This window comes from Pogonomyrmex barbatus, unplaced genomic scaffold, assembly GCF_055798465.1.
Source record: "Pogonomyrmex barbatus isolate J1 unplaced genomic scaffold, ASM5579846v1 scaffold17, whole genome shotgun sequence".
NCBI classification, from domain to species: Eukaryota; Metazoa; Arthropoda; class Insecta; order Hymenoptera; family Formicidae; genus Pogonomyrmex; species Pogonomyrmex barbatus.
The window spans coordinates 6,662,189-6,677,342 of NW_028297113.1; the positions used below are offsets into that span (position 1 = coordinate 6,662,189).

A 15,154-nucleotide genomic window follows, 5' to 3' on the forward strand; every position below is an offset into this window, starting at 1 on the left:
TCGTTAATTGCTGGCGACAAACAGGGCCGATGACCACGGTCTCCACGACCGCTATCTTCATCCATCAGTGCGCAAAGACTTCGGTACGGATAAAGTCACGGCAGGACGAAGGAGATCTAAGGAGAGAGAGAGAGAGAGAGAGAGAGAGAGAGATCGTCTTATAATTCGAAATAACCACGTGAAAATTCACGTGCGTCGATCGATTCATTATAATAAATATAATCCGAAAATTGTTATGACGCAGCAATTTAGATTACAACGGTTGCATTGTGCTCCGATTATGCAACCTTCCTGGTCCGTCGTCAAACGTCGTCGGTAATTTTTTATCCAATTGACAGTGTGACGTCACGTCACTCGAATATGAAAAGAGCCTTGTTGTAATCCGTCGCTTCCCTTAGAAACGCTGCGCATTAAGAGCTTGGCCGAGAGAGCTCGTTATACTCGACGACGACGTGATTCGGCACGCGTGAACGTGTGGCATAATGTAAAATGCGTCCGGCGCGCGCCCCGAGGGCCAAACGATATATTTTCAGTGCGGCGGTGCGTCACAGGCGGACGTGTGTTTCTCAAAAGCGCATAATCGTCCGCGCGATGAGACGCAGAACGACGTTATTCGACGCGCCGATACGACGGCTCTATCCGCGCATCCGAAAGACGTTTATCATACGGTAAACCGACGTGTAGAAATTACAATTCCCTCTCCCCTTTGATCAGCCATCGACGTAGACAAACGATCGTAATAAATAACTTTCTTTTCACAGACGAGATACCTTGATAATTCCCCCTTAAAATGAACATAAATGATCATCAACGATTAATTATCGATAAATGATTATATACAAAATAAATTTTAATTTTTTTTACAATGAAGTTCAAAAAAACTTCTTTAAAATTATTGACAAAAAACGAAGCGAAGCTATCTTGTGTTGTTAATAAAATTACACGTTAATAAATTTATCATTTCCACATTAAATTGCATAAAATTATGAAACGATTATTAATTAATCGTTTCATTAATTAAGCAAAAAGCTTGGGGGCTGATTAAAGTTGCCTCTTGTAAATATCTCAATCCTCGCTAGATTTATGTACAAAGCGTCCTACATCTCGCGATTATTATTTTAATGATATTTCGAATTGGTATTATCACGAAAATATAAAGCGAGGTCACTTATCGTCACTTATCAAAATTTCAGCATTATTTAGCGAATTATGTGGAATTATAGAGTATTGTATGAAGTGATTCTAGGAATATCGAATGTATTACTCCTCTTAACGATTAAAACTGGAGAGCGGAAGGAAATGTAACGAAGTTGAACTTTCTATGACGATACTTTTTCCACAAGTACAAAAATACATTCACGATATGCATTTGCGCTTTTCCTTTAAATATAGCCGCATACTTTTTTACATTAATCGATTTTTCTTCTGTGTATTAAGACAAGGTTATTAAAGAGAGAATACTTTACTATATTTTGCGTTTCGTGTCGGAATAAAAAAAAAAAAAACCTCAAAACAAAATATTCAAGTACTCTTCAATAATTTTGCATTAACAATTACATTTGTTTAAAATGATTTTTGCAATCAAGGATATATTTCAATTTAAAAGGAAGCATTCGGGAGCTTGATTGTTTTCTTTCCCTTCACTTCCAAACGACATTGTCTCTTCGAATTGCTGGAGGATCCCTGCTCGCGGGGCTAAAGATCAGGAGGGGGGGAGATGAGCCGTTCGACCGGAGCGGTCGAGATAGTGGAAAGAGCGGTGCTCGTTTGCATCATGCGCGTATGTCATATACGCATCAGCTTGGCCGAGTTTCCTGTCGGGTCAAACTCGTGCGCGCCACGAGCCAATCCACACCCACGTGCGCCGCGCCGCGCCGCGGCGATTTCGTTGTATATTATTTTCAGCGCGAGTCCGCGACGCATGAAAACCACCCGGAAAATCTCCGCTCGTCTTACGATTCCTCCGATCTTCGAAGGATCTTCGGAGGCACGCGTGTATAAACGCGAATCCGTACAGCTCTTCGCCCACGACTCCGCCGCCACGGAGGCGGCACACACTTTTGCAATTCGTCAGCCTTCGACGGATCCTTGGATTCGCAGCCAATTAGAGAATCGCTAAATGTCGCGCGGTTGTTAATTGCGCGTTATTATCGCCATTAAATATCGACGCAACCGGAATTCCATCTTGGCTATCGTTTCCTTACGTAATCCGAGCGAAATGCGATAAGCGAGAAATTCCGACGTGAGAGAAATTCTTGTGTCGAGAGAGTTCTCTCGTTCGTTGATATGAATACCTATATACCGCGATATGAAAAATTACATGTGGCAGCTTACCTTTGTAGTGCCAGCTTGATGTCAAAGGTGATGGTGGTGCCGGTGTCAACGTGGAAGATGTAAAGCATGTTGCGTTTCTTAGGTAGGCGCCTTGCGGCGACGCAACGACACGGATAGAACTGTTACAATAGCCCCGATGTACCCACCGCCCCGCGGATGCCTCTCTCCACCTCCGTGGCCTCCGTTGGCAGCAACAGAAACAGCAACAGCAGCAGCAGCACGAATGGCTCTCGGCTTGGACGGTTCCCTTAGTCAGCTTGATCGGGGCCGTACCCCACGTTCTCGATCGTTCGCGAGGACGGCCCCCTCGAGACTATGCCGCATCGATCAACGCGATCCTCGCCGTCGGTTCTGAGACAAAGCCTTCGATAATCGTACTTTCTCGCTGAATATCATCCACATATATGTATCTCTCTCGCGCACGAGAATCGTGGATCACTGCTTGGATCGTGAGAAATCCTCGACTCTCCGATCGTTGAAAAAAAAAAAAAAAAAAACTAGAGTCGTCAACGTCCCTTCGGCCTGAGTCGTTTTCTTTGTTCCTCGATTTCTGGGAAGGGAGAATCAACCACACGATGGGACGTCGCTCCTCGTGCAAGCGGTATCCAATCGCTCGAAAATCTACTTCCGCTTTTGTCAGAGACAACGAGCAACTCTGCCGGCTCTGTTGGGCCTTATGTCATACCCACCCGTGCGATATAACTCACAACGTACGCACAGTTTACGTCATCGAGCTGATTCCAGCGAGCGCGATCGTTCCAGATGCATCGATCAGCGCGTCGGGGGATTTAAACACTCGGCATCACAGTCCGTTACGTCGAGATTCTCCGTGACAAATTCTTAGACACTTAGAGAAATCTTTTCGCTGCGTTCGGTAGCACGACTTCCGCCGTAAAGCGTTCCGAGATCGCTAAATCCACCTGATTTCTACACTCTCTCGATACGTCGCGTACGACGCGTCAGACTCGATGAAAATCCGTCTAGCAACGCGAAGCGTCGGCGATCGATTCGACAATCTCGGGGCCAGTCGCTGCCGCTGCTCCGACCGTTTCGAGGTCGGGGGTCGATCGACGGGGCCCTGACGACGCCGCGGTACGCCTCGTCGTGGGCGGACGCCCCGCTTGTCCCGGAGCACTTCCGGATTGCCGACGACGCGCGAGAGAGCGGGCCGCACGAACGCGGCCGAATCACGTTGACGCGACGCCGAGGATCAAACGGCGACGTGCGTCATGAACGTAGCTGCCGTCGCGCGTCCGGATCAGCTGCTCGGCAAAACAAAGCACTCGCGCGCCGCGTTACGCCACCGCGTCCGCCGCCGCCGCGCTCTCTCGCTCTCCGTCGCTCTCTCGTTCGCTCGCTTCTCGATACGAGCGACACCGTCGTTCATCGGCAACGAACGGTCACGACGATTTTGTGTCCGTTTGTCACTGGGTGTCCTCTCGGAGAATCCGCACGGAGAATCCGATTTTTGTCTGGGACGATCCTTCCGCCGTGATCGAGTCGTCCCTCAAAAGTGTCGGCCTCGCGTTCTCGCGAGAGGAAAATGGATCCGACCGATGAGAGAACGCCGAATCAACCGCGCGACAACAACACAAACAATGCTGCGCCGTGCGCACTGTCAGCCTATGCGCAGAGCCGTCGCGCCGAGACAAAGAGACTCCGCTTTCCCCGCTGCTTTTCCATAGTGACGCCGTTCGCTCGGCTTCCTCGTCGATAAATCGGGATTATTCTGCGTCGGAGCGATTTACCAAGACGACGATACGCCACGGGCTTGGCTTGGACAGCGGCCGAGAAATGCGTCGGTCGGGGATCTCGCTTGGATATAATTGGATGGAAGGGAAGGGGAGGGACGACGGGCGGACTTGCTCCGTGCGATCCCGTTGAACGTTTCGTACTGACGCAAAGCGTCGCCAGCTGTTTACTGCTGCGCCGATCGCAGTCGAGTACGGCGGACAGAACGTCCGAGGCGCGATGGTGGGGGAAATGTTTCCAGTCGCCGCCGTCGCGCGACCCGCGGTGCTGGTGTCGCGCAGCCAGGGACAAACGTAATTTTGAGAGTCTTCGGGTCCGTTAGGCCTTAGAGTTATTCTTGTGGACCAAACTTCGATCAATTCAATCAGCGATTAATTCAATCGTAAGATTATTGTTAGCGAAAATTCTATTATCACGTTGTCTTTAATCTAATCATTCTTTCAAAGACAGAAATAAACTAATAATTCTATTCATAAAATACCATAGACATGCAGATCGTCGTTAGATAGCTTAATCAAAGTCACTTACTGGTGGCGATGTTTCTTAATTTATTAATTTAGTCTATGAAAGAATGAAGAAAAAATTCTATAATAAAAAAAGATGAAATAAGTAGTTTCAAAAATGTCGCAATTATGTCAAAAATAATATAGATATAAATATAGAAATAAATTTTCTCGACTTTAATTAATTATACAATAATATTTATTAAACAGAATTTTTAACGTTATATCTAATACGTAAATAATTCACGTAATTTCCATATTAAATGTCGGCCCTGCAAATCGACGATCACGCTCGTGACGTCAGCGAGCGCATGCGTCGTTCCTTTGTTGTGAGAGACTAATATACATCTGACCTAGTGCACTGATGCTAGCTAATTAAACAATGATTCGGATAAATAAATATCTCTTTCCAAGATAATGTTTTTACATTGTCTACGCATCACCCTTTGATATCAAATAAAAAAGGTAATCTATTTAAGTGAATCATATTCGATGCGTAATCTATGTACACCTAAGACTGGCCGGTCTTTAAAACAACATTGAAACGCGCAATTTCGTGATACTTAAATTCAAGGCTAAGAACCCTTTGTCTTCATATTTATATGCGCATTATTCTTATACTTCTGTTCTCTCACAAAAAAAGATCGAAATATGATTATTTTTCTAACGAATCGTCTCGATGGCTATTTTTAGAAAACATTCTCGGCTATTTCTCATTCATAGAAACAGAAGCGAAGCTTCGTTTAGCATAGGAACCCCCCCATGCGTAAGACACAGTCTGATTAAAATTCGGTCAAGAGAATAACACGTTATTTCGTTCATTTTCCTTAATATTGCAGTTTCGTGGCACGTAGCAACGCACTCGTAGCACGACGGTGCTGCTACAGCTGTTCGATCTTTCCGTTGCGCTTGCGCGACCTCGGGTCGGGATGCGGTTGTCGCGTTCCTCTTCTTCCCGCGCGTGCAGCCCAACAACAAAGCGTATTTCGAGCCGCGATGTGAATGGGAGGCACCGACGCCGAGACGAAGCGAGCCCGCGAGCTCAGCAGCGGCTACGCCGCGTTCTGTTTGTTTACCCTCCGCCACGCGCGCGATCGATATTCACACTTCCTGTATTCGTTCTACGTCGAGTGAGAAATGCCTCGAGTTTTTTTCTCCCTCTTCCCCACATCTCCCTTTTTTCGCGTCGCCCCACCCTCCGTCCCCGCTCGCGAAGAAATTAGGGGCTCGTGGAGATATCACGAATATCGGGAATATCGTTACTTCCGAAAATAGCGCGACTCTCCCGAATATTTGCGAGAACCCGTAATCGCGCGAGGTTCGACGACACAGGTCCGAGTGATGCTGTAAGCGCCGAGGCGGGAGCAGATTTAGCAATATCCATCGAAAGAGCGAGAAGGTAAAACGCGCGATAGATGCGATACGATGCACGCGGACCGTTTGTCGAAGTAGCACTTTCGATTTAGCGAACGACGCACTTGAGCGAGAAACGGGCCGCGATGTATTTTTTCCGTATTATTTTTTACGATAAGAGAAATGTCCTCGCACACCGATCGCGCTTGGCGATTTTTTTTTTTGGATCAAGTTATCTCGAATATTAGACCCGACGCGTGAGCTCTTTTTATCTCGCGTTGCATAAAGAGATAAAGTCCTCTATAGATTTATATAAAAGCGAGTAGGATCGTGTGCACCGCGAAGATCTTCCCTTTTTTTGCTTAGACGTGAGTCAAGGATAGGCGAGAGTAAAAGTTGAACGAGATCTCGACGAGAACACCGTTATCCGGGCCGATCCGCGACGCGCGAATTCGGCGATCGCGACGCATTTTGACGGCGAGAGCGCGACGGATAATTAAAATACAATAACATGCCTAGATGTGGTGAATTTTAATTCGAATGCGTAAGCGTGGCTTACTGCGTCGCGAATAGTTTCGACGCAGTAAAGGCCGTTCTTGTCGTCGTAATTGCACGTGCACGCGGCAAGCTGATAAGGATGTCGAGTTCATGCTAAATGTGATCGGGGGAGTTGTAAGCACGTAATAATGTGCAATCATATGACCCGTAGACAAGATGACAAAGATTTTTTCGCGTCGCGGTGAAATAATTCGTATTCTCGAGAGAGCGCGATGCTGAATGCGTATTCCAAAAATATAAACATTATTTATCAATATTACGCGCGCAATGCCGAATGCACGTTCGTCGGAATATATTTCTGAAGAGGTTTGTGTACGCACGCAATTCGATTACAATGATTCAGTATTCAATGACGCAATATCGTCCAACAAGAAATCGTCGACACTTTATGTTTAGATAAAAAAAAATATGAGTCAGAAACTCAGGTAATACACTCATACGATGCGTCCCTCGTGAGTTGTCGCCACGTCGAAGCCACGTGCTATTAAAGTTCATACAAATTTTCCAGAATGCGAATCGCTCTCGTTATCTCGCTCTCCACATCGGTGCCAGGTAACCGCAAATTTAATTTGACATAAATGAATCAAATGTGAAAATTGATCCTCCCTCCCTCCTCCCTAGGCCGTACAGATTTTAATCAATTCGCCCTCGAATGATATCGTGCGGTCATCGTTGATCATCAAAACGATCTCTTTCCCCCCGTAGAAATGCATTCGCGGAAGCGAAGCGTGCCTCGAATGAATTTCAAGAAGTCTTGCATAAGAAAAATTGAGTAAATGTCAAAATATTTATTTCTTTCTTTTTTTTTTTTTGCTACATATGTGGATAGCTCGCGTTTGCATCTCAATGGGTGATTTCCATTTAGTGACACAAGTCGACACAAGTATCATTTTGTCCTTGTTAATCATTGAAAGCCAAGAAAGATAGAACGATACTTGTGTCGACTTGTGTCACTAAATGGAAACCCAATATATATTCGTCCTACGTTCCTATTCATATTTGCCGGATCTAGAAACAAGACGATAATCGATGCGTAAAACAAACTTACGAGTCTCGTGAATGTAACGAATAACTTATGTTTCGTCATCCCCGACGAATCTTCGAAAATCGCACGAAACATTCTACGGAGAACTCTCTCTCTCTCTCTCTCTCTCTCTCTCTCTCTCTCTCTCTCTCTCTCTCTCTCGCTCTCCCCTCTTCTCCCTCCTTCCCTCCCCCCTCTCTCTCTCTCGAACCGAGAGTAAATATTAATCTGATGCAATCAAACATCCCAAGAACGGCCATAGACGAGGAAATTCGAACGTGCGAATCACGCGCGCACGGAGATGCCGCGCGATTAATTCGCCCGTCGAGAGAAAGGACTATCGAGAGTAACGGTGCGGGGGCGAGGAGGGACGGAGGTTCGGAGGAGGAGAGGGCCGTTTCTACATCTCTCTCTGCGCTCTCTGCTGTTGGAATTGAAAGCAGCTCTCGGGAACGGTTCGATGCGATCACATATACGCGGCTGCGGCTTCGCACGAGATTTCCTTTAGCTCTCTCTCTCTCTCTCTCTCTCTCTCTCTCTCTCTCTCTATCTTCTTCCCTCCCTCGTCTCGGACGAAGGTCTCAGCTTAGCTCGGCTCAGCTGTGCGCGCGAGAGAGCCATGCGGGAGGTGCGTGGACAGAGCGAGGTCAGCACACGCACGTGCATGTCGTGCGTGGCGCTTATATTACATATATGTATATACATACATATGCACTCTCGGCCCGTTTCGATCATTGGCGTACGCTTTACTTTCCACTAAAAAGGGAGTCAACTCCGAAAAGTATTTATCAAATAAATAAATATTTCTCGATTATTTTGATTACCGTTGGAAGAAAACCAGAAATCTCACAAATCTCGAGATTCATGAGTTGAGAATCGATATAATTAGGTTTCAGCAAAGAGAATTCGATGGAAATTATTTTTTTCGATATACTTCGATTACTTCGATATTAACTGTTCTCGCTCTTTAGAGTGATATTTTAGGCTAAAAGTGGTAAGAAAGATCGATCAGTGGCCGGTTTCCTTGCGTGGTGGTTTCCTCGAGACGAGATATCGACACGATCGATACCGCGGTTAATGACCCAGAAAATGCCGGATTATTTTACAATGCAAACGCTGTTATACGAACGCGAAACGATGCGAATCGATAGATAATGTCTTCATTGTCGTGGCGGTACGATCAAGCGACAGCCAAATTTCACAATGTCTTGGCCATTTTTTTTTTTTTGATCTAACATCAGCCATGTCTTTTTTTATCGCTATATTTTCTTTTCTGTTTCCAATACCATTTCTCCGTTACACCATTACCTCATAAAGTTACGAGTGAAATTTTATTCTTGTTTGGGTTATCGTCCGCGTCTTTTATCGTTCGTTCGCATGGTGCCAGTGGCGGGCGGTCTTTTTTCACGACAACCGTATAACAGCGGAAAAAGAATCGGGGGAGATAGAAGATAAGAAGTGTCGCATATTGTAGTTGCGGGGAAAGTACATTGCGCTCGATCCCACTTTGGAGGTCCCCCGTTTCTCCGAATCGCGATTACAATTTATATAAGATAAGATCCGAATTGCGTTCCTAGACGACCTCGCAGACAAATATTTGAGAAGCGGCGCGAATGGTTGCGATGATTATCTTAAGTGACCTCGATTCGCAAATCATGTGCGCATTTAAGATCACGATCGAATCGCATGCTTAAGACGAGCAAAGCGAAGAAATGAATACGTAAATGAACCTAAATTCGAGTAAACTCTCTTCGTCGAGTGCATGTTCTCGTTTGGAGAGACGTATGCTTTCGGTTTTTAAATATAAGATTATTTTCAATATCTGAGTATTTCTGGGAAATAATAATTTCAAAAATTAATCAGAATTTCCGGAAAAACGATCGAGGACAATAAAAAATGACGATAGTTCACTTTTGCAAAAGCAATTTATTTGAGGTTGTCAGCTGCAGACTCGAATAAATCGTAGACCAAACGTCGACGATCGTGCCTGCGTGTATGAAACGAAGATCGCCTAAAATTAGAAACCATTTGTCCCCGTTGCGTAGGCGCCTCTAAGCTAAAACGATGTCGAGAGTTAACGACAAACCGATCGGAGCCTATCTTCCTTCATCCATGTCCCGTCGCAGTCATTGCATTCATTGATCGATAATGACTGCAGCACCTGTTCCTCTTGGTCAGCTTGTTAGAGTAGACTTCATTTCGACATATCACCTGCTCCCTGGATATAATTCATGATAAAGCGACCTGTCGAACGACTGATTTCCGGAACAATCGAGTTACAACTATCGGTCCGAGGCCAACTAGTAAATGTAAAAGCAGACCACGACAATTTTTCACTATTTCAAGTTTCCAGTAGTTGAAGAAAATTTAATCGAGTTTAGTTTTTACATCGATTTTGAATGTTATCGCCTTTTACAAATGCACAAAGTAAAATGCTATTTGTATTCACCTATGTTGTATTCGAACATGTATGAAAGCCTGTCTGAATAGCAGGTATACACTGTCGAAGATTTATCTTAGTTCGGTCGGGTCTAGTCACTTTATCGACCCGACAAAGCACAGGAAATAAAATCTTCGATATGACACATCCATCACAGGTTACTCCCATTACCTGCGTTTATCCCTAATTTAGACTCAAGCCTGAGACACAATGAAAAGATACAGGAAACAGGAACAGGGAATAGCAACAGGCAACAGATTTCGACTAATCAGAAGCTGTGAAAGAATATCGGAGATATTTCTGATTGGTCAAAATCTGTTGCCTGTTGCTATTCCTATAGCCTGTGCTTTTGCACTCTGCAATAGGCTTCACTTTTACGACGTGTAAGATGGCCTAAGTGTAAGATTTGGCATATAGAAAAATATAAAGCAACGATCTACTTAGGCAGCAGGCACCAAAATTGTTGAAGATGTAATATTAAAATTGGTGCTATTGTTACGATTTGCTTACGCCTTATGTTTTTCTTCGTATCATTAATCTTAAACGGAAACATCAGCGATAACGTCCACGGTCGACGTTGAGGCTGCTCATTGAAGTCATTTTTCGCCGGCGATAACCGAACACGTTTTCGCCTGATACTCGCTAACTCGGATGACGTTGACACCGGTAATAGACACCGCGCGTATCAGAGACGCAGTCTCGCTCGGGTGCGTGACGCAACAGCATGCGTCGCGCAAAAAACGGCGTTACGCACATGCATGCTCACGCGGTAGGAGGATGCGCCGTTGCATTCGCGTCGATTTACTTTCGATTTTGCCGTGCCGATCCTCGCGACTGACTCGATTTTAACCAGCGCGGAAAGCATTTCCGCTTTCGAGGCTGTTCCCTGAAACGTCTCGACACCTTAGTAACAAGTGTAAATTTCTCGTAATTCTTCAGAAATCTTTTCTGTCTGGTTGTTTTTTCAACCGAGAGAGATTACATGTTGTTACATTTTATGTATGTCGGTGTATACTCTCTCTCTCTGTCTCTCTCTCTCTCTCTCTCTCTCTCTCTCTCTCTCTCTCTCTCTCTCTGTCTCTCTCTCTCTCTCTCTCTCTCTCTCTCTCTCTCTCTCGATTTCTTGCCAGCAATGTAACGACATTAACGCTACAAAATATCACCTTAAAGTCGCAACAGTCTGTTTACGATTCGAAACTGGCTTCGAGAATTACGCAGAGCCGAAGTTCTCGGTTTGTCGTAAACATCGCTGTGTACATCGAAGAAAACATTTACTTTAACGAACACGATTAGCACACACTCCGCCTGTGCTTTACCACGTAAATCACGTTAAACATTCGCGTTCCTCTCCTCTCGTGCCTCGAAAAGAAAGTGTGTGCGTACACACGCGAGCGCGTATAGAAATAATGGAAAATACCACCCCATCGTGTACAATCTCGATCGTTCAGGCTACATAAATCGTCACGCCACTGCGGCGGGCAATTAAGTCATCGGTCTCGTTTCGCGTTCTTTTGCTTTTACGTCGTGGATGACAATCACCCGGCGGGCACGGCGAAGTACGACGTAATATCAATTACAAGAGCCGTTTATCAGTTATGATACAAGTTTATTGAATCACTGTTTGCGCAAATTAACAATGGCAACGGGCCTCAGGTTCCCAGTGTCGCATATTTTCCAAAGTACCAAAATTTCTCCCACGTCCACGTGTCGTTTTAAATATTCGCATTTAGTATCCGGCATGATGGTGATATGACGACGATAATAATAACAACAATAATAATAATAATACTAATAGTGTAATAATAATCCAAATAATAATTAATAATATAATAATAGTAATGATAATAATATACAGTAATAACGGGATATTGCGCGCTAATTGTGATAATAGTCAAGAGATATGAAGTAAAATATATACATGCTCTTACGTATATATGTACGTAATCATAATATATACATATTATGATATCGCATCGCAAAAGAATTACGAAATCAATGTGATAAATAAAACAATGTGAAATTTGCTTTGATTAGATGATATGGCTTGTTCGGAACAAAAATTACCCGACCCTTTTTTCCTGTTCCCGATGGATGCTTTCTCCCAACGTTATTCAATATCAAATCTTCTCTAGTTTCTCTCCGGTAACTAACTAATAAATTTTTTTATATGTATAATAGCAATATATATATATATATATATATATATACAGTACATGACCCGCAACGGCGAGTGTGCGTAATAAGTATAATATTATCTATGCGAATGCACCTCGTGACAAAAAGCGGTCGGTCTTCCTTCTAAGCCGGAACATTCAACTTATCCCGTATCTCTACGCGTCCTTCTTCCGGTTTCTTCCTCTACGTGACCCTGTTCTCCTTAAAGGATACTCACGCTCGTTTTTTGGTCATGCTGGCTTTACGTTTGACATTTCTGAGAAAAATTTTTCAATGTCGAAACAACGGCGTTACTGACAGGCACAAACGTCGCGAAATATGCCAGATGCCAGGCGTAAACTCAGCATTACGAATCTGACAATCTTGTAAACGGGTTTGTCCGGCAAGAAGTGGCGGACAAGAGTAATCTCCCTTTGTGCTCTTCGCAGCTTCAATATGGAAAATATCGTACCTGCTGCATCTCGATAGAATGCTGTATTACCTTCGAGTCACGACGCATCGCGTGCTCGCGCCTGAACCAAGATTTCCGGATTCGCAGCATAATTTGAACGCGAATGCTTACGTCATCGATCAAATTTATCCTCGCGGAAGTCACACTGGCTACGTCATTGGCACTGTTAAAGCGGAGGAATAGGAGAGAAGCTTAGTTTCGCTATGAAAAAGAGCGAGATCCTTCGAGTTGAAAGACGACCTCGACTTTCGCCGATCCTCGCTTTCCGGCCAAACTCGTATTTGAGAGCGCGCGCGCGCGCGTGAGAACGGTATCACATAGCGAACAAAGTCTGCAATCACAATCGACGCGTTTACACGATTATTTACAAATTTATCTAGAGATATACAAGCTATGCCCTCGAGGCTAGAAAAATACGATCGCTCGAGCGCAGAAAGGCCGATCGTCGCGAAATCATGGGAGAGGGAAAACGCGAGAGATAATTCTTGGGATTTGTGCGCTTTCGCAAATTGCAAGATAAAACGTCGGCGAACCGCCGACATTGTGGATCAAAGACCATTTAATAATAGTTTTATATAGCCTCGATATAATAGTCATGGGACGATCCTCTCCTCCCGCGAGACGTCCGCGAGATAACGGAGTCCATGTTTAATCCGCTTCTAATTTCGACGCTCGACAGACACTCGTCGATAAGAGTTGCTGTTTGGACATACGTACAGAGATTACGATTTTGCGTCTCGATGAACGACGTTATCGCGATCGCGACGAACGCGACGCGATTGTTGCGATGTGACTCATCCGCATTTCAGCGCTAATATTTTTCTTAGACGCAGAATGTAAAGCGCTTCAAAGAAAACAACGTCGATTCTCCGTCGAATAACAACTACGCGATCAACCTTCGATCTTTCACGAATATTAGCGAAGTATTAGCGAAAATATTTTTTTAACTTGCACTTACACGTCTCACGTCCGGGTCGACACATCGGGGAACTTTGCAATTTAAACGAGAAACATAGTTCAATGAATTCAGATCTGAATATTTAACGATGGTAATTGTAACTATAATCCCGCGGGGCTCGTAAAAGCTCGAGGACTGCTCGAGGAAAATTTTTCTACGTGTCTCTTCTGCCTATATAGTAAACCTTACGACTTACAAATTTACGATTATCGTTGCGGAACGCTATAAATGCTCGAATACGCCTCAACAAATCTATTTTTTACGTCGCGCGCGTCGGCACCACGGCTACAATTACGATCATCGCTAAATAACAATCGCTATTCTTACGAAAATTGCCAGGATCGGGCAAGATTTGGATTCTGCTCGATCTTGAATGCTGCTTCGGATTGAACAGCGCTAGCCTTAATTAGAGATGCTCGGCATCCGGCTGTTCGAAAATTGATCAAGTTCGACCGTCGCCGTTGCTGCGCTCGAGCCGATCGTCAAAAAAGAAAAAATTATGACTAGAGAAGAAGGATTCGTATGTCGGGTACGATCGATCGGCGACCCGCCCGAGAGGACTCGACCTACTCTTACAAGTAGCGTTATTAAAGTATTTGGTGTAAAAATAGGTATGATACACAGGCGTCGGGAGCGCGCAACGCGGTCCCCGTTTCCAAAAGACGTGTCGATGTCTCCTTCCCGCGCGAACGACAAATTGCGTCCAGGAGATTCATCGCTTTTTTTTTTCCTCAAAAATTCTTGCCCAATAAACATTAGCCTGCCAATTGAAAAGGATCTAAGCGACAAATTTTCAAAATCAACTTTATCAGAAAACTTCGTCACTCAGCAAATCGAGAATGTAATCGTCATCAACAAACTCTTTTAAAATACATCCTTGTCCTCTCTTTCTCTTTCTTTTTGACGCTTAAATCCTTTTTAATTTACAATATTCAAAGATAAATCCGTCGTATATCCCTGCGATACTTCGGAAAGACATTCTCGTCCCGATGTCCCGTTTCTCTCCGTTTCCTCGGGACTATCTAGATTCTTGCGATCGCTCGAAATTCGACTAAAGTCGCTCTCGTGCAACAAAATCCTCGCTGTGAGGCTAATCCCCTTCGAGTGTCCTCTTCGCATCGGTTCCGATCCAAATATTCCTCCTCGCGTAGCGCCTGCAGCGCATAAGACCGAGTGAATCGCTCGTGAAAGTCGTTCCCGGCGATTCTTGGTGCGGCCACACCCTCCGTCGTTTCCTGTCGAAATTCTGGCTCGGTGACGACTCAAGGCGTCGCGATGCCGCCGGGTCTCAGGTCACGTCCACGTTCACGAGTCCGTGAACCCGATCGTCGGCTGGCTGCTACGTCAGCAGCTTGAAGAACATCAAAGCTAGGGATATGTTGATAAAGAGCACCAGCATCACGAGCTGCTGGCGGGAGAACCAGTCCTGGAACATGAACGGGACATTACGTTAGGCGTTTTTCTTATTCGCGAGTCGTTCGATTCCGCCGCGTCGTCGCCACTCGGAATCGAAGCCGAGTATTCGACGAGGACGCTAGATGATTCATACGCAAGCAAAATTATCTCCGCCGCTGCGTTTTCGTTAATTAACACTTTTAACTTCAAA

At 44.9% G+C, this 15,154-nt stretch overlaps 2 protein-coding genes across 11 annotated transcripts in view; both read right to left on the reverse strand.

The window, feature by feature from the left end:
• The window catches only part of Atg17 (autophagy-related 17), a 28,761-nt gene extending 24,099 nt beyond the window's left edge, over positions 1-4,662 (reverse strand). Inside the window, exon 1 of one of the 3 annotated variants that reach the window (XM_089074675.1) lies at positions 2,335-4,662. In XM_089074675.1, the coding sequence (XP_088930801.1) occupies positions 2,335-2,402 (68 nt within the window). In that variant the 5' untranslated portion in view covers positions 2,403-4,662. The remainder of the gene's footprint in view (positions 1-2,334) is intronic. The other 2 variants (XM_011631685.3, XM_011631686.3) reach the window with 2 other exon arrangements.
• Positions 4,663-11,549: 6,887 nt separating this feature from the next.
• LOC105422344 (junctophilin-2-like) overlaps positions 11,550-15,154 on the reverse strand; it is a 38,598-nt gene continuing 34,993 nt past the window's right edge. For all 8 annotated transcript variants that reach the window (XM_089074679.1, XM_089074676.1, XM_089074678.1 and 5 more), the window contains one exon: positions 11,550-14,974. In XM_089074679.1, coding sequence (XP_088930805.1) covers positions 14,888-14,974 — 87 coding nt within the window. In that variant the 3' untranslated portion in view covers positions 11,550-14,887. The remainder of the gene's footprint in view (positions 14,975-15,154) is intronic.